This window comes from Suricata suricatta, chromosome 1, assembly GCF_006229205.1.
Source record: "Suricata suricatta isolate VVHF042 chromosome 1, meerkat_22Aug2017_6uvM2_HiC, whole genome shotgun sequence".
Classification (NCBI taxonomy): domain Eukaryota; kingdom Metazoa; phylum Chordata; class Mammalia; order Carnivora; family Herpestidae; genus Suricata; species Suricata suricatta.
In genome coordinates this window covers 114984486-115004431 of record NC_043700.1, presented here as the reverse complement: position 1 = coordinate 115004431, position 19946 = coordinate 114984486, and the positions used below count along the sequence as shown (strand labels likewise).

Below are 19946 nucleotides of genomic sequence, written 5' to 3'. Positions count from 1 at the left end.
GTAATATAATGTAGGGAAGGAAGAAGTTTCCCTTGGCCTTCTTAGGGTCCTTGGGTGAGTCTGAAAAATTAAACTAACAAAGGCAAGAGAAAAGCATACAGATGTACTTAATATAAAAGTTTTATGTGACACATGAACCTTCATAAGGAAATGAGGACCTGAAGAGATTATTGAATCTGAGTGTTTCTGTATAAGGTCTGATGAAGCGTGGAGCGTCATGGACCAAGAGGACAAAAGCTTTGAGCTAAGTGTAGCCACCCGGGACAGACTCAACCAGTTTCTCCATTTGGATTCTGGGTCTCAGAAATAAGGATGGCCCTTTCTTGTGGACAGAGCAAGGGTACCTCTCAAATGAGGGTCTTATGACCTGCTTCAGGGGAGAAGGAGAGGAGAAGATCAGAGAAATCTTCCTGCTTCTGCTGTTTTCTCAAACTCTTTCAGCGTAAAATATTCAATATACCCATGTGCTGTATTTTGGGGTCTCCTGTTTTGAATCCCATCAGTATCATAACTTTGTTTTCTAGCTAGTTATAATTTCTTTTTTTTATTTTCCATGTGCCCATATCTAATTCATTCTGTGTTGCTTCACCAAGTATTGACCTCCTCTTAATATATTCTAGCACTTTGGGTAACCTCTCAATTTCACCATTTTCTTGAAGACATGCCTTCCACTCACCACTCCAATCCGGATTCTTTGGCCTCGCCACCTGCTTCCCAGCTGCCTTTCTGGGATTTCCCATCACATCATCCTGGAATTTCCCTTTGCCTTCCTCCTGTTCTAGATTCCTCTTCTTGGATCCCTGACCCTCCCTTCTTCTTGGTTCACTTTCTGCTCTGGTGGAGCACTGAAACCTGGAGACCTTTGGGTATCTGCAAATGGAAAAGTTCTAATCCTATCGCCATATTTATTTTACAGTTAGACTGGGTGTTGAATTCTAGATTTGAAATACTTAATTCTTCAAATGTGAAGAGATTATTCTAGGGGCGGCCTGGGTGGCTCAGTCGGTTGAGCATCCGACTTCAGCTCAGGTCATGGTTTGTGGGCTCGAGCCCTGCGTTGGCTCAGAGCCTGGAGCCTGCTTCGGATTCGGTGTCTCCCTCTCTCTGTCCTTCCCCTGTTCATGCTCTGTCTCTCTCTCTCTCTCTCTCAAAAGTAAATAAATGTAAAAAAAAAAAGAAAAGATTGTTCTACTGTGTTCCAGATAATAGAGTTTTGATACTGAGACATCTGGTATATTCTGATTCATGCTTCTTAGTATGTGAATTTTTTTTCACTTTTCTTTCCATTTCCCCCATCCCCCCTGGAAGCTATTAAAATCTTATTTTCTATAGCCAATGTTGCGAAGTTTCTCAGTGATATGTGTTTAGATGTTTTTATTTCCCTCATTGTGTCATATACCTTCTTTCATCATGTTGTGACCTTTTAGTCTGAAAACTGTTTCTCAGTTGGGGAAGATTTTCTTGAACCGTTTTTTAAAAATAATTTTCTCTTTTTCATTTATTCTGATTTCTTTATGGGCCTCTTATTATTTGTAGGTTAGATTTACTGGAAAGGTGCTCTAGTTCTCTTTTATCTTTTTGTCTTCTTGCTCTCTCTCTCCCTCTCTTTCTGGTTTCCTGCCAATTAGTGAGGTTTTAGGAGAGACCACACATAAATATATGTTTATTGCACCCTATATAACCACAGTCTGACAATCATAAAGAAGCTAAAGTTTTGCAGGGAACTAACTACTCCCTAAGAACTAGTGTCTAACCAGACCATAACATGCCAGTGAATAAATAGACAACTGGTACAGGATTATCCTTTCTTAATTCAAATATGAAATGATCCCACATGAGAATTTCTGTGAGGGCTGCCCGACTAAACACTTGTTAAATAGTCTAGAAGGGCATTCACAAAGCTTAGAGTAGGGAAGTTATTTCAATTCTCAAGGAAGAGAAAGAAAAACAAAATCAATCACTTGTGTGGAATCTCTACCTTGTCCCTAAGATTAAACTGGTCATGTGGCACCTGCTGGCTCAGTTAGTTAAGCGTCTGACTCTTGGTTTCAGCTTAGGTCATGATCTCATGGTTCATGGGTTCAAGCCCTGCCTCGGGCTCTGTGCTGATGGCACGGAGACTGCTTGGGATTCTGTCTCCCTCTCTCCCATTCCTCTGCTAGCTCACGATCTCAAAAATAAATACATACAAATAAAAAAAAAATAATAAACTGCTCTTAAATATCAGTGGCACTCTCATCACCATAAAGCATGCAGCCAACAGAATACAAACATGTCCCTTTTGCTACTGGCCTGATTTAAAAAGCACTACAGTCATTAGAATTTTCTTTTTAATTTAGGTAAAAGAAGAAAAGTCTAATTTAATTCTAGTTTGGACTTAAATTTTGTAGGCTTCTGTCCATATAATTATGATTTGAGGGACAGTTAAGAATTAATGCTTAGGGCACCTGGGTGGCTCAGTGGGTTGAGTGTCCAACTCTTGATTCTGGCTCAGGTCATGATCTCATGGTTCTGGTAGGTTCAGGAGTTCCAGCCTGACATCTAGCTCTATGCTGACAATGCAGAGCCTGCTTGGGATTCTCTTTCTCCATTCTCTCTGCCCCTCACTCACTCACTGTCTTTCAAAATAATAAATAAACTTAAAAAAAGAATTAATATTCTTATAGCTAATTATTATAGCTCTTTTTTAGCTAACAGTAGTTTTCAATATTCCTAGTACATTCCCTCAAGTTTTCTTACCTCCCCCCCCCCAATGTTAGCCAAGACCAGTAATTTTTTTTTTAATTTACTTATTATTTTGAGAGCAAGAGAGTGAAGCAGAGAAAGAAGGAGAGAGAGAATGCCAAGCAGGCTCCTCACTGTCACGTGGGACTCGAATTCACGACCCATGAGATCACAATCTGAGCCAAAACCAAGAGCTGCACACCTAACTGAGCCACTCAGCACCCCGGGACCAGTATTTTTTAACACCTTGGCACATACATGGATAACAGGAGCTGCTGGGAGCTTCCTCTTCCAACGTGAAGACCAAGTCTGTCATTCAGGAAGTATTTGCAGAATTTTTCCCACCACTACTGGTTAAACACTCTCAAGAAGAATAAATATGTAGGATAATTAGGAGACACACACTTAATTGGATAAGTTACAGGTCTTCTTTATCTTGTAATTTAACTCAAAATTATTTGTTTCCCATCCCAATTTACCTGTCTGCTCATGAGTTATTTATCAGCACTGAGGACATGAAAAAATAGTAGGCTGTGAATAAAGGGTTAATACCAGGATTGGGCTGATGCGAGAGGAAGGCGCGCCTCCTCTGTCTTCTCAAGGTAAGATTGCCTTGGTTACTGCAGAGTTAAAATAAACTGGAATGTTGTGTCTAATTTGCTCTATTCATTCTTGCTCTGTGCAAACCACATGCGGGCTGGGGGTTCTGTGAGTTTGTATGCAAACCTCAGGATGATATGACTGGAAGCGTTTAAAAGATAGTGAGCAAGTGGAGGGTGGCTTCACTATGGCAGTGACCACGCGCATGCTCTGTGGCCGCCACACAAGCTGTGGATGGCGGTGGCTTCTGGGCCTCCCGATGACACCCGGAGACTGCACTTAACTATATTTCCTATCCCATTTCCCTCTACAAAGCTCAGCAAACAATGTGTTAGACTAAAGCCTATTGGTGGCTTGTGAGTCTGATTGTCAGTTTGGACTAGTAACAACCATTGCAGCACCTCCGAGGTGGATTCAAAACTGTTATCTCAGGTTATTTTTGTGTTTTTGTATGTGGTTTCTTTTTTTCAGTAATTTAAGCTATTTCCATTTTAGAAATTACCAGTGTATGTTTGTATATTTCTCAATAAATACTTGAATGTCCTAAACTGTTTTTTCTTAAGAATTGAAGTTAAGAACAGAGAAAGATAACCAGTATGTTCTGTAAATTAAGTTCAAGTTGTACTCCGCTCCAACTCATTCATTCAAATATTAAGTGAGCTATAGTATATGAGGAAGTTAGCCAGGCAGTAGTAATACAAAAAAGTGTATTTTTTAAGTTTTACTTATTTATTTCAGAGAGACAGAGATAGCATGAGCAAGGGAGGGGTAAAGAGGAGGGAGAGAGAATCTCAAGCAGGCTCTGTACTGTCAGCGCAGAGCCCCATGTGGGGCTGGAACCCAAGAAACAATGAGATCATTACCTGAGCTGAAACTGAGCGACACTTAACCACTGAGCCACCCAGAAGCCCCAAAATACAAAAATAAATGACAATACACAAAACATTGTTTCCTTTGTGGAACTTATAAAATATGGGTGTGTATTTTTTAATTGCTGTGTAGATATCATTCATTTATTGAAATTAACATTATTATGAACACAAAATAGAAAAATGCTCCTCACAATAGGAAGGTGAATGTTGACCATCAATAGGGCAAAGCTGTCATAAAAGGATAGAGATGTGGGAAACTGTTTCACAGAGGAGTGTGGCTGTTTTCCTACTGCAAGAGTGTGCTATGGAAGAAAAGGAGGATCACCTAACCCACTGGCTGTCATTTACAGATGGACTGGGGGGCTCAAGGCAGGGCCTGGAGATGAGCTAAAGACGGCTAAATAATTCTGGGTAAGACGGTGCTGTCGGAATCAAGTCTGTGACAGCAGGAAGGAGAAAGGTCACAAGAGAGACAACAGGAGTCTGCTCAGGAGGGACTAGTAACTGAATGTAGAGGAAATGAGAGGGGGTCAGTTGTGTGGGAGAAAACAGGGACTTTACTTTTGGGCAAGAGGAACAGTGTTTACTGTTCTCTAGACCACAGCATTTTTTATGTTGGTTGAATCAGTGGCAGAGGCTTTGGAAGAAATCCACAAGGCAGAATTAGATACCATCCTCATGTCCTTGGAATTTTGTACATTTTGCATCTTTATTAAGGTGCTTATCATGCTGTTTTGCAATTTGCTTATATCTCTGCTCCACAACTTTGAAATGCTTGAGAGCAAGGTCTGGGTCACACGTTTATCTTTGTGACCACAGAGTTTAGCACAAATCACATCCTCAAACTTACAGAATTGGCCATAGAGACTGAAATCTTGACGCCAGTCTTGTCGTCACTCAAGGATCCATTTAACACTAGTTTCCTCCTAAATAAATTTTGTGTTTTAACAGATTTCTCCCAAACAAACTGCAATTTAAAAATAACTCCTGATCACTGTTGATATAAACACTATACCGGCTAAAAAAATTCCAACCAACAGTAAAGCAATTTGACGTTTTAGCTTTAGCAATACCATTGTAGTTAAATATTATCTTCATTGAAATAGCTTGAGACTTCCTTTTATCCTCCTTAGCATTTATTTTTAAGATTTGTCCCTGTTGATATATCTAACTTAAGCCCATTCTTGCTTAAAAACATTCATTAGGATGTCGCAATCTTAACACGGGCTTGGCAGTTACCCCTAGGAAAAGAGCAGGTAAGAGGTGAGAGGGGAAGTGTTATTATTTCTACAATATTGTATTTCTTTAAAAAAAAACCTGGAGCAAATATGGCAACATATAAACCAACCATATATGGCTGGTGGATGCATGAGTAATCTAATTTATTTTTTGTATGTTTAAAAATTACATGCTTTAAAAAACAAAACAGCTGATTTCAAATAGCTCTTTTAAACGACTCTTAGGAAAAGTTGTTGATATATTTTTCATGAAAAAAAAATACTGTAAACTTCTAAAAACCCAGATAGGAAATATTTGCCCTTAACTTTAGAAAACAACTTTAAAAACATAAGAATATATGTAGAATTCTAATTGTTGACAATAGAGGAAGACAGATCATGAAAGATATGAAGCTTTCAAAAACTGAAATTTTGCTATTTAAAGTGGCTATGTCATTCAGTCCATATAACTGAAATTACCACCTCTATTCAGGTGGCTCTAATGTTTAGTCTATACATTTGTAAAATTCTCAACTCCCATATCCAACGGTCTACTTGACAGCATGTCTTTGAGGCAAATGCAATCCAAACAAAAATCATGAACGCCTGCATCCTCCTTCCTCAACCTCCAAACCTGGTCCTCTTATCCTACTGCCTGCAGTCATGCAAGTCAGACACCCATGAAATTTCTTGATCACTGAGACTTATAACACTAGTATTTACTTCGTTTTATGTTTTTTTTTTTTACAGGAATCTTTTTAATATCGTGTCCACTTTATGAAGATTATTTTAGTTAAACTAGCATTTTGTCCATAAATTCACTTAACCTGAATTCACAAAGTGAAACGCAGCCAATTTGTGCAAGTCAGGAACAGACACCATGGGACAGTCATACTTCCTCAGATCACCTCAAGTACCCTAAGTGACACATGGTCACCAGGCATATACACTAAGTGAATCCCTGGACTATTAGGAGATCTTAGGTATTTAATATAATAAATGAATACACATTGAAATAATTTTCCTTGCTCCCCTGTGGAACTTCTTGTGTACTTCACTTTGGCAGCTGTTGCTCCAGAGTGCAGAGTGATACTGATGAAACTCAGAAGTGATTATGTTCCCCCCCACATCATCATCTCCACATGTACATTAACACTCCAGAGTTTTCTTATTGCTCTTAAAATGAAGACAAAAGTTCTTTCCGTGGCCTTTGAGCCCTAGTGTTCAGGTCATGAGTCTTGAGGTTATCTTTGTTTCTTCTCTTTGTCTAACTCTTCATATCCGATTCATCAGAAAGGTCTGTCAGCCCTGTCATGAAAGATGAGGAGTCTGAGATTTTACCTGCACGGAAGCTAACAAATCACCTGCCACAGTTTCGGGGATGCTGGTGGGAGATGGGAGACCGAAGGCTCAGAGACAAAGGATAGTTTATTATAGTAATAGCAGTGACCAGAGCATCTGCATTTGTGACAGTTCTCTGAGCCCAATGCCCACAGGGTGATGCCAAGAGTGTCAAATGATACCTGCACGTGCAGTGGGGTGGATTACAGCACAGGAATTCTGATGTTTGGGAATTCAAATCTTTTATAATAGAGAGTAAGCCTGTGTAGTCTTTGCTTTGAAGGGTGTACTTACTTCCTAGGGCTACCATAGCTACCATAACAAAGTTCTGTAAACTGGGTGAAAACAACAAAAATTTATTCTCTCAGTATAGGAGGCCAAAAATCCAAAACCCAGTTGTTGGCAGGTTTTGTTCTTTCTGGAAGCTCTGAGAGAGACTGTTCCACACCTTTCTCTTCACTTCCCATGGGTCTGGTAACCTGGGGTTCCCTGGTTCGTAGATGCATCACTCCAATCTCTGCCTCCATTGTCACGTGGGGTTCTTCCCTGTATGTCTCTGAGTGTTCATATGGGCTTTTTATAAGTCCACCAGTCATTAGATTTACCCCCGCCCCCCGCCAGTATAATGTCATCTTAACTCATTATATCAGCAAAGACCCTATTTCCAAATAAGAAACAGGGTCACATTTTGAGATCCTGGGAGAGAGAGAGACAGAGAGAGAGAGAGAGAAGGACAAATGTCACAATCTTTTTTTTTTTGAGAGAGAGAGCACCAGCAGGGGAGGGGTAGAGAAAGGGGGACACAGGATCTGAAGCAGGCTCTGAGCTGACAGCAGAGAGCCCAATGCAGAGCTTGAACTCACAAACCTTAAGATCGTGACCTTAGCTGAAGTCAGATGCTCAAACATCTGAGCCACCCAGTTGCCCCATCACAGTTTTTTATAATCCAGTCACAGAGGCACAGAGGTGATGTCTGGGGCTGGCTTCATGGTTGTGTGACTTCTGCATTTGCACAGGGCCCTGTGCTTTAAAAAAGCCCACAGTTGGCTTAATGCTCTCGTTTCTGAATATTTCTAATAATTCTTGAACCAAGGGTTCTATGGGTTCATTTTGTAGTGGGTCCTACAAATGACATAGCTGGTGACATCCTATCACTCTTATATTCTATTGGCAGAAGTGAGTCACTAGATTCAGCCAGTACTCAAGGGGAAGGGCTTATATAAGGGTGAACACCAGTAGGCAGTGAACACTGGAAGCCATTTTAGACTCTGTCCATCACATACTGTTCACTAGCTCTAATGATTCATCTTTCACCTCTATGCAAAATTTATTCCTTGCCCTCTCCCAACGTCCCCCAAATTTTTATCCAAATATAGCATTTCCTGAACATTTAGAATCTCAGCATCTAAACTCTTTGAATATAGTTTTTTTCTATCTGTGACCTGAGAGACTAAAAAGACAAGTTATCTGACTCTATACACCCAACATACAATGGTGAGACAGGCTTCGGAAAACTGCCTTAGACATATCAGTTCAGTTAGGGGGAAATGACTAGTCACAAAGGAGTGTTCAATTCATAGCAATTCTGAAATCCAGCCAGGCAAAGATTCAACGTTACTTGATTGGGTCTCAAGTTCTGGGGATAACTCTCCTTGGCTTTTAGTTCTGCCCTCTGAGCTGTTTGCTCCACTCTCTGTTCTGTCCTTCCTTTCTTCATAAAATGTAGCATGTGTTTACAGCTGAGTATTTTTCTTAGTTTGCTTTCTGCAAGTAGAAAATTTGAGATCCAATGATATCTCTTCATTTTGTACTGTCCCTTTGGGTTAAAGTTGGAAGTGTTTTGGTGATAAAATTCTTGCAAATCTGAGTTTCCTGTGAAACTCGTTGTTGTTTTAAGCTTATTTATTTTGTGAGAGACAGACACAGTGCAAGTGGGGGAAGGGCAGAGAGAGAGGGAGAGAGAGAGAATCCCAAGTAGGCTCCACAGTGCCAGAGCAGAGCCCGATGGGGGCTCGAACCCATGAAACTGTGAGAGCATAAGCTGTGAGCTTATATATATATGTGTATATATATATATGTATGTGTGTGTGTGTGTGTGTGTGTGTGTGTGTGCTGTCAGATGCTTAACCTACTGAGCCACCCAGGTGCTCTGAAATTCTTTGGGTTTTACTTTCTTTACATATATATATAATATATATATATATTCCTAATATATATATATATCTTATTTTTAGAAAGAGAGAACGAATGCAAGCAGGGGAGAGGCATAGAAGGAGAGAGAGAAAAAGAGAGAATCTTAAATAGGCTTCATGCTCTTCCTGGAGTTCAACTCAGGGCTCAATCACAAGACCCTGGGATCATGACCAGAGTGAAAATCAAGAGTCAGATACTGGGCCGCCTGGGTGGCCCAGTCTTTTAGGCATCCAATTCTTGGTTTGGCTCACGTCCTGATCTCACAGTGTTTCGTGGGTTTGAGTCCCACATCAGGCTCTGTGCTGACAATGTGGAGCCTGCTTGGCATTCTCTGTCTTCCTCTCTGTCTCTCTCTCTCTCTCTCTGCCCCTTCCTCACTTGTCTCACTTGTCTCTCTCAAAACAAATATATAAACTTAACAAAAGTAGAAATTAAAAAAAAAGAGTCAGATGCTCAACTGAGACACCCAGGTGCTCTGTTCAATTTTTTAATTTAATTAATATTTTTAAAGTAATCTCTACACCCAGCGTGGGACGCAAGATCACAACCCCAAGATCAAGAGCTGGTGCTCCCACCCTTTTAAAATTTGTGAACTTTACTTCAAATTATTCTCTATTCTCCTGTTCTTTATGGCATTTGTTAACATTCAATATATCATATGTTTTACTTATTTGTTTCATTTATTATCTGTTTCTTCATTTTTCATTAATTATAATGTAAGCTACCAAAAGTCAGTGAATTTTTACTTGTTTATCATTGTATACACAGTGATTAAAATAATGTCAGACACCTTCAAGACAAATATTGAGTAAATGAAATAATTTCAAAAAGGAATTGAAGAGTTTTAAAACATTCATCTGCTGTGAAACATTGTAACATAGGAATATGTGGCAGACCACCTTTTCATGAAGCAGAATCCATAGAGATGACTTTGGATGTCCTAATAAGAGGATAAAAAATTAAGATAGAACACCTTCCCTGACACACCCAGAAAAGACCAACAAAACACATCTCCAACGACAAAGAACACCACCACTGCGCGCACACACACACACACACACACACACACACAGATTGACATAGACTCTGCCATTCATTGTTGGGAATAACCAACAATTCCCTAATGAGAAGACAGATATATCATCAAATTTAAAATTATATTATAGAAATTATTTAGAGTAACATATAACTTATAAGCAACACATATTTATAATGTAAAATAAATAGTTATAATTATAACTTATAGTTTTGTCCTTATTGGGTTATGGTAAGGTTATCATTTTCATCTCTTGTATCTTCAGTATGACCATTAAAAATATTTAGTGAGGGGTGCTTGGGTGGCTCAGTCGGTTAGGTGTCTGGCTTTGGTTCAGGTCATGATCTCATGGTTGGTGGGTTCGAGCCCAGCATTGGGCTCTGTGCTGACACTGGAGCAAGGTCTGGAGCCTGCTTCAGATTCTGTGACTCCCTCTCTCTCTACCCCTCCCCTGCTTGTGCTCTGTCTCTCAAAAATCAACAAAAATGTTAAAAAAATATTTAGTAATGCTTTTTTTGCACTTAAAATAATTCTGAATTAAAGTCTGCAAAACCCTTCTGTTATTCTCTGAGTTTTCAATTCCTGGTTGATTTGTTTAACTAAAAAATTTGAATTAAAATAGTCTATGTCCAAATTAAGTTCTTGGTATAGGAATCAGTAATAGATTTTTACCTTTCACGCCAGCAACTGAACGTTGGGTTTTTAGGTTGGAAGCTGCGTTCCTATCTTTTTGCATCGCATTTTCTTCAGAGGATGAGCTCCTTCTTACAAGCCAACTGAGTACCACCAGGGAATGGATCCAAGGCCCCTGCATTATCTGGGGAGCAGTTTGTGGTCTTGCTGCACTTCTAGGCTTCCCTAGGTTCCTGTCAGTTAGTAACACCTGCATGAATTGACATCTCAGATGGTGTTTGCTCTGTCTCTAGCCATGCTAATTTGGTTATTGGACAATGCAAACTTGTTTTGGGCATGAATCCATGGCTGGGGTACCAGCTTCTCATGATGGGAAAGGATCTCACTTAGAAGGACTTCTTCAGAAGTGAGTAGCACGTTCAAGCGAGAGAAGGGTGAGTCCAAAGTTCCTGCCAGTCCACTGGTTCTTTTATGAAGTACCCTCACACTGTCAGCTTAGGCTACTGGTAAGGGTTGAATTGTGTTTCCCCCACCCCAAATTCATATGTTCTTAAAAAATTATTTTCACTGTCATTAATTTTATTAAACTTTTATTTTTTTATTTTTTATAGTTTATTGTCAAGTTGGTTTCCATATAACACCCAGTGCTCATTCCAACAAGTGCCCTCCATGCCCATGGCCCATTTTCCCCTCTCCCCCACCCCCATCAGCCCTCTGTTCTCAGTATTCAAGAATCTCTTATGGTTCGTCTCAGTCCCTCTCCTTAACTATTTTTTCCCCTCCTCCTCCCCCATGGTCCTCTGTTAAGTTTCTCCTGTTCCACATATGAGTGAAAACATATGGTATCTGTTCTTCTCTGCCTGACTTATTTCACTTAGCAGGACACCCTTGAGTTCCACCCATGTTGCTACAAATGGCCAGATTTCATACTTTCTCATTGCCATGTAGTACTCCATTGTATATATAAACCACATCTTCCTGATCCATTCATCAGTTGATGGACATTTAAGCTCTTTCTATAATTTGGCTATTGCTGAAAGTGCTGCTATGAACAGTGGGGTACATGTGCCCCTATGCATCAGCACTTCTGCATCCCTTGGGGAAATTCCTAGCATTGCTATTGCTAGGTCATAGGGGAGTTCTAGTGTTAATTTTTTGAGGAACCTCCACACTGTTTTCTAGAGTGGCTGCACCAGTTTACATTCCCACCAACAGTGTGGGAGGGTGTCCATTTCTCCACATTCTCGCCAGCATCTATAGTCTGCCCAAGTTCATACTTTAAAGTCCTAACCCCCAGTACCTCAGAATATGACTGTATTTGATACAGGCTCTTTACAGAGATTATTTACTTAAAATAAAGTCATTAGAGTGGACCCTAATCCAATATGAGCAGTGTCCGTATATGAGTAGGAAACTTGGCCACAAATATGTATGGAGAGAAGATGATGTGAAGATACAAGAAGAAGACAGTCATCTAAAGAAAGCAACCCTGCTGACAGCTGACAGCTTGATCCTGATCATCTCACTCCAGATCGTGAGGAAATAAATTTCTGTTGTGTAAGCCACCCACTCTGTCATACTTTGTTAATGGCAGCTCTAACAAACTGAATTCTCATCTTCCTTTGCCTTCTCTATGCCACTGACTCACCTGGATCTTTTCAGGGAGGAAGCTGCAAGTGTGGTCTGAGGGTCTTCTATTTCTGTAGAAGCAGCTGACGGTATGAGACGAACAAAGCAGGGCTGTGACTTCCCCAGACTGTGGTAGAGCAGGGCAGGAACCTCCCTCGCCATCTTAGCCCCCTACCATGTTTCTGCCCAAAGACCAAACACATTAATTCTTTTTTTTTCTTCTTCCTCTTTTGCTTCCGCCTCCATTTCCCTACCCCCCTTTTATAAACTGCCATGACCCTATTGATCAGCATCCAATCCTGGTTAATTACCCAATCTAGTTACCTTGCATCACCCAAGGAATGTACTATCAGAATGACTAAAAACAAGTTAAACACTAGTGATAGGAAGTATTTTTTTCCCAACAGGTCCTATTAAGTACACATCTCATCTTTAAGGCATATGCGTCTCATCCTGAAATACCTTTCTTTTTTAAAAAATGTTTAATGCCTATTTATTTTGGAAGAGAGACAGAGTGTGAGTGGGGAAGGAGCAGAGAGTGTGGGAGACACAGAATCCAAAGCAAGCTCCCGGCTCTGAGCACAAAGCCTGACGCGGAGCTCGAACTCAAGAGCTGTGAGATCATGACCTGACCCAAAGTCGGTCATTCAACTGACTGAGCCATCCAGGCTCCCCCTGAAATGCCTTTCTTATGGCATATACGCATTGCTTCCACATCTGAATCATACAGAACTAGATCCTCATATTATTCTTCCTCTTCTTCCTTTTTTTTTTTCTTTTCACAGATCCTGGTCATAATGGGAACCACGATCTCTTTGCTTTATATGTGGCTGTATTCTCAGAGCTTCCATTTTCATGTAGCACATCTTTATGCACGCTTCGGGGATCCCAGTGCCCAGCTTATTGTTGGCCAGAGATACCTGAAAGGTAGCTTCTTTGTTCCTCTGGTGCTCGTTTGACTGGGGACTGGGTGGGGGGCATTTTTGTATCTGTAGGTTAATACAGGATTGTAGCATCAAGCCTTTAACAGAGTCTCTTTTTCTCTCTAATGTCTTTTGGTTTTACACCCAGGAGCTGGTGTGGTGAAGGATGAAGAGATGGCAATGCATTGGTTTAGGTAAGAAAGATGATATCTACTAACAGCAAAACTGCAAGTTATTTCAGGAAGTGCTGAAATATAAAACTTTATGATTTCGGTGTCTTTCCCCTAGAACATAAATATGATAGAGATATAAACTCTCTTAATATTAAAGTCTAGGTACCTTCTCTACTTTTTCCACTTGGCAGTGAAGCAAGAGTAATTGTGGAGGTGATGTGGCTGATGCATTTAAAACAGTCTTCCTGGGGCGCCTGAGTGGAGTCGTTTGAGCGTCTGACTTCAGGTCAGGCCATGATCTCACAGTTCGTGGGTTTGAGCCCTGAATTGGGCTCTGTCCTGACAGCTCAGAACCTGGAGCCTGCTTCAGATTCTGCATCTCCCTCTCTCTCTGCCCCTCCCCTACTCGCACTGTCTCTGTCTCTCAGGAATAAATAAAAACAGTCTTCAAAATGTAAGCAAATGATAAGTTAACTTTAAAAGAGCTAAACTGGAGTCCATGTAACATTCTAGGTCAAGATTCAGAACATCACTAATTTTATTAACAGTGTTCCGTGTTAGCATTATCTTGCTTATTAAAATTTTGAGCTCTTGACCATAAAAGACATATTAATTTGAAATTTAAAAGTAGGAATACATAGTACTTATTGTTTAGTCCATTTTTTGGGTCTGAATTTTATTCAGCTGGTTTGTATTCAGTGTTCTAAATTTTTCATAGGCAGCTTTCTTGATTCTGATTGTGTAGTCTTGGCCTGATGAGTCCTCAAAGAAAAATATCCCATATTATTACATTTTCAGTTTGAGAAAACAAGAATGACTTTGGAAACATACACTGGAACACCCCACCTCACACTCTAGAGGTTAAAAAATGGAAATAAAAAGGCTCTGAGATGTCAGAAACTCCATTTTACATGGAGACTGTGATAGACAATAAGGACAAGTTAAGTACAAAGCCAGAGTCACTTACTATAGAGAACTGGCTTTGAATTCATGCAGTCTCAATTTATTTGAAAGTGGAATTTCTAAGATTATTGAGCATGAAAGGTGGCTAGTGTGAACAGAGATGTAAAACACACATTGGATTTCCAAGATTTAATGTGAAGAAAGGAATATAAATTATCTCATTAATATTTCTTTATATTGATTATATGTTGAACGATAATGTGATGGGATTAAATAAAATATATAATTCAAATTAACTTTATCTATTTCCTTAAAAACTTGTACTATGGCCACCAGGAAATTTCAAATTATGCATGGCTTGCTTTATATATCTATTGGATAATGTTGGTGTGCAGTCTTTCATGATCCTGAGAAATAATTGGTTATCTTAGAGAAAAGTGAACACATTTATGACTTTGCTATTACCCATGAACAGATGAGCTCAGTCTTCTCAGAGGTTGCCTTTCTTCTCTCTAGAATAGTGGTTGACCAACTTGGCTATGTAGTAGAATCCATCCCCTGGGGAGCTTTGAAACGTACTGGGGCTTAGCTCCAGATTGACTTAAGTGAGCAGAAAAAGCCCTGAGTGACTGTAAATTTTTAGCTAGACCAGACCACTACCCCAGAAGTCTGCAGTGGTTATACAGTCAACACGAACCAGCATGGGAAGCCCTTCCAGTAATCCATTTCACCACCAAGTTAAAAATGGATGTTCTGATAAAGTTCACCTGCCAAATACTTTGGAGAATCAGGAAGGGAATGATGTAGCTCTAGAGTAGCTACATGTGGTTGGTGCCTGACTAGGGGAGGCTGAAGCCCCTGCTACCGGGAGTGTGGGCCACCCCCGGAGGGCACTTGTCATAAATGCTGCATCTAAAGCCCTACCCCAGCCCTACTGAAGCAGAAACTTCACTGTAACAAGTTTCTGGGGGTGACTAGTAAGTGCACTGAAGTTGCCCTAAACAACATTTTGGAAGCCAGGTCATTTCTTGTATGGGACCATACAATAAAGGCCAGTTTGAAAAACCTTTCCATCTTTTGGTGATGGCTTCCTCTGTCAGGAACAGAGTGGGGAAAGCATTACACAAGCAAGATCTCCACTCATGCTTTTAAAACAGAATTTGTAGTTTATGACTTACAAAAATAATTTGTGTCCAATGAGAAAAACATTGAAAAAATAAAAACCACCTATATCATATAGCACAGTAAAAACTACTTTAAATATTTTGATGAGTATTCTTCTAGACTTTTTTCAATTAACATATTTATAATATCCCTTAATTTACTTGAAGATTTCACTATTTTATGTTTAGCCCTTTTCCTAGTTTCTTACTATCACTAACTGTCATTGGAAAGAGCCATTTTGCACATCTGATTTCCTTACCAAAAAATCAAAACAAAAACAAAAACACCCATTAATCATTAAAAATAGAATTATCAGGTCAGACAAGGATCATTCTTAAAGCTTTTGTTACATATTACAAAACTATTCTGAAAGATTGTCCAAATCCATTCTAGTATATGTACACTCATAGACTCATCAATATTGTTTCTGATCATTTGTTAATCTTTGCGAACTTGAATAACACCATAAGATGTCTCATTTAAACTTTCACTATTTTTATCAATTGTGAAGGTGAACATTTAAAAAAATCTGTTGTAGTTTTTATTTCTTTTCCTGCAAATTGCCTATTGATGTTGTCTGCCCATTTTTCCTTTGGATTTACTTTCCAACTCATTTTCCAAAATGTTTATGCATTAAAAATAGCAAACCTTTGTACATTTTCCTGTATTGTACTTCTGACACTTTTGCCCCCATCATATTAATTTGAAAAAAGAAAACTGCTAAGTAAGAAGGAAATAATTATATAATCTGTATTGCCCAATATGATAGCCGTCAGCCACATGTGGCCATTCTAATTTAAATGAGTTAAAATTAAAAACTCGGTTCTTCAGCTGTACTATGTACATGTCAAGTACTCAATAGCCACGCATGAATAGTAGCTCCTGTATTGGATAGAGCGGATATAGAACATTTCTATCTTTGGAGAAAGTTCTATTGGAAAGTACTGGCATATTGCATCTATATTACAGCAACTAGAAATTGTGCTTAAGGATCAGCTTACATTTTACTGAATCCCTAACATTTTCAGATGATTTTTTCCTGTATTTTGATTTCCTGCATATTTTGGAGAGAAGAGTATAATTATTTTGATCTTTGAAAGAGCTGATGAATGTGTTTGGAGCAAATAAGTGATTTATATATTCTTACATTAGTTTTTTTTTAAGTACTGTTTCAAATGAGAGACATTTTTTAATGAAAGAGACTTTTTAACATTTGTCTAGATCTATGATAAGATGGAAGTGATGGTTCCCAGTAATGGTTACTTATCTGTATTGGCACTGCCTTGGTTTTATTAAGCAGATGCTTTTTCAAGGGACTGGGTGTGTGTGTGTGTGTGTGTGTGTGTGTGTGTGTGTGTGTGTGTGTTCATCACATACTCACTCCCTGTCACCAGTCCCCTTTTCTCTCCTTTCTTTTTTAGACAAGCTGCCAAGCAGGACCATCCCCGTGCTTCCTTTAACCTTGCGGTAGGAAAACTGAAAAACATGACTGGATCCATGGAAGTAGGGTAATGAAATTAGCTGTCTTTTCCCGTCTAGCTGAGATGTCATTCCTTTGACACGTCCCCATATATTACCTGCAATTGACAGACAAAAGCATTTTATATATAGTTCACTTCCTACTCTTGCCTTTTAATGTGCTTGCATTGCTGTGATTTATGATAAAAGTCACAAAGCAAGGGAATTCAAGATTCATACATGTGCACAGATTCCATTGATTATACTGCTAAGGCATTCAATGAACCTGAAATGAAAGGCCAGATTCTTTCATGGTTCTTACAGTCTCTCATACCCTGGATGAGCCACATTTATGGCCTTGTCATATTTTCTTTTAAACAAAATGGAATATGTAAGAATATAAGGTAGCTAGCTCTCTCTGGGCACAAATTCTTCTTGTGTCTATTGTACTAATCCTCTTCTGGTTATGACTGTTTTCTCTGGAGAAGTTCCTTATGATTTTGAATAGTTCATAGCCTGTCACAGTTAGTACGCAGCTATTTTGAGGCAAAGACATTGTGATAGGGCACCAAAAATAAACCATTCAACTTTCAGCTTGTTTTTTTTAAAGTAACGTAACTGACATCTATTCCATTGCCAAGTAATGTGTACAACCCCCTCCTCCAAACTCCATCCTGTAATCTACCTCAGACTGATGGATGGGCAAAGTCCAGACAGAGGGGATCCCAGTGAGGCACTGATGGGTAGGGTGAGCCTTGGGAATTGACAAACTACTCAGGGATACCGGTTGCATGTATTATTTGGTAATGACATTTTAAAATGTCCATTCTGAAGCAGCCAAGTCGGGACGGTATAGTCAGTATGTCCTTGTTATGAACACAGCCGATGGGCAGGCATGTGAATGGGGCCTCTCTCCAGTTACCACTTCCAAACCAAAATGTAGAATTTTCTGGCAAGAGAGGGGTCTCAGACATTACCTAAGAGTGTTGGCTAGAAAAACTCTTTGAAATAGGGCAAAAAAAAAAAAAAAACCAAAAAAACCCCAGCTGGGCCCTGATGTTGTGAGACGATTTCTTACTCAAGATAGAACCCAGATGAAACGGCACGAGTCCCCACAGTGCCTTAGAATGAGTCCCAGCAGGCGTTAACCTGGCCCTTCACCTAAACCCTGGGCGTGCAGGTGCTTTTGATTTACTTTTTCTTAAAGTTAAACGCTTTCCTTTTTCTTTTTACTAAATAACTGTCTCTTCTAGGGAAATAGAGATACTCCTTAATGTTGCTGCGAGACAGGGGGTCCAAGAAGCCCAGGAACTTCTGGAGAATGTTATCTGGACTAGAAGCAAGCTCGTGCCAACTAAAGAATTGAGGGTTTTTGATAAACTGTAGCCTGTGTAGTGCATGTGCTGCCTGGATGGGGTACCTCACTCTCACTCGCTCACTGTGACCTTGCAGTGCTCTGGGGAACCGCCAGTGAAAGTGGCTTTTAGTTACAGTTTTCTATGGTGCTGCATTACTGATTAGCGTAAATCCTTTCAGGGGCGCCTGGGTGGCTCATTCGGTTAAGTGTCCAACTTCGGCTCAGGTTGTGATCTCATGGTTCATGGGTTTGAGTCCTGCATCAGGCTCTGTGCTGATGGCTCAGAGTCCGGAGCCTGTTTCAGGTTTTGTGTCTCCTTTTCTCTCTGCCCCTCGCCACTCACACTCTGTCTCTGTCTCTCAAAAATAAATAAATGTTAAAAAAAAAAAAAGAAATCCTTTCAGTTGCTTAGATTTTCCTGGGATCCACGTGTGACCTCTTCTGGATGGAGGAATATTTTATTTGGATTTCATTGCTGTTCGCCTCAGCTTAGTCTCAAGTCAGTGAGCATTATATGAAGTGGTGGGAGGGAAAGATGGAAGAAACCTGTCACCAGGGATTTGGCTTTGTGGATGTGTTACTTGGCACCCACAGATCACTGAAGGAGCTCAACTCATCATTAGCCTAATCCATGACATGTGGTGTTCTGCTTAAAATAAACTTGTTTTCATGGCTCTACATTTCAATTTTCTGTGTTATTAGGTTTCTATCGTGTTTTACTGTATTCGCTTTTCGTATTACTTTGTATAAAATGTCCTTTGGTGGGGGGATAAAGAGGCTGTGAATATTGTCGAGAAAAGAGAAAAGGATAAAGTATAAGAGCTCACATTTATTGAGCACCTGCCCTATTGTAAGGCTTTTTTCTGACTGCTATTAAGTATTTTGGCATTCACCAGTTATAAAAACGCCTTATGAAGGTGGGTGGTATTGTTGCAGGATTTTTTACCTCAATACCAGGGATTGGTTGTCTCCCTGCTTCAAGGAATGAAGAGGTGGACGCAGAATGAGCGTCAGGCAAACGTTTATTAGAGGATGAGGATTAGAAAGTAAAAATAGTAGGAAAGCTCTCTTGGCAGAGAGGAGACATTGGAAGGTGAATGCCAGAGAGGCCAGGGTCCTTCTTTATAAGGTTCTGGTCGCTACCCCCTCCTTCCCTTTCCCCCTTGTTCCTTCTCAGGTCCTCATTGGTTTGAGGGCTCTCGGTGCTGGGTTGTCCATTCCTGATTGGCTCCTTTCCTTATCTCCTGTGGGTTATACATTTTATGGTCTACTAATTACATTTTTAGTCAGGTCTTTTGTCACATTCCTGAGGAATGCCTGAGGGTGAGTAGATGGTGTCTGCTACATTCTTTTTTTTTTTTTTTTAAGTTTATTTATTTATTTTGAGAGAGACAGAGACAATGTAAGTGGTGGAGGGGTAGAGAGAGAATCCCAAGCAGGCTCTGCACTGTCAGCACAGAGCCCGACATGGGGCTTGAACTCACAAACCGTGAGATCATGACCTGAGATGAAATCAAGAGTTGGATGCTTAACTGACTGAGCCACCTAGGCACCCCTGTTACATTCTTAAGAGGAGCCTCACATCTGAGGGGGTTTGCTGCAGTCACACACTCTCAGAGTTGTTCTAAAATGTGTCTTTCCCCACCCAGAGACCTCTGGTCCTAATCATTTCCCTGTCTGCCTATTTCAACCCATTTTTTCCCTACCATAATATTATCAATCC

The 19946-nt window shown here is 40.0% G+C and overlaps 1 protein-coding gene across 1 annotated transcript; it reads left to right on the top strand.

Moving 5' to 3' along the window:
• The first annotated feature begins 3134 nt into the window (after positions 1 to 3134).
• LOC115277579 (sel1-repeat-containing protein YbeT-like) lies at positions 3135 to 18438 on the top strand. The gene is made up of 5 exons (XM_029921829.1): positions 3135 to 3326; positions 13031 to 13172; positions 13317 to 13362; positions 16830 to 16916; positions 18120 to 18438. Exons 2-5 carry the CDS (start codon positions 13043 to 13045, stop codon positions 18250 to 18252), a joined length of 396 nt encoding a protein of 131 aa, XP_029777689.1. The 5' UTR covers positions 3135 to 3326; positions 13031 to 13042; the 3' UTR covers positions 18253 to 18438.
• The last annotated feature ends 1508 nt before the right edge of the window (positions 18439 to 19946 follow it).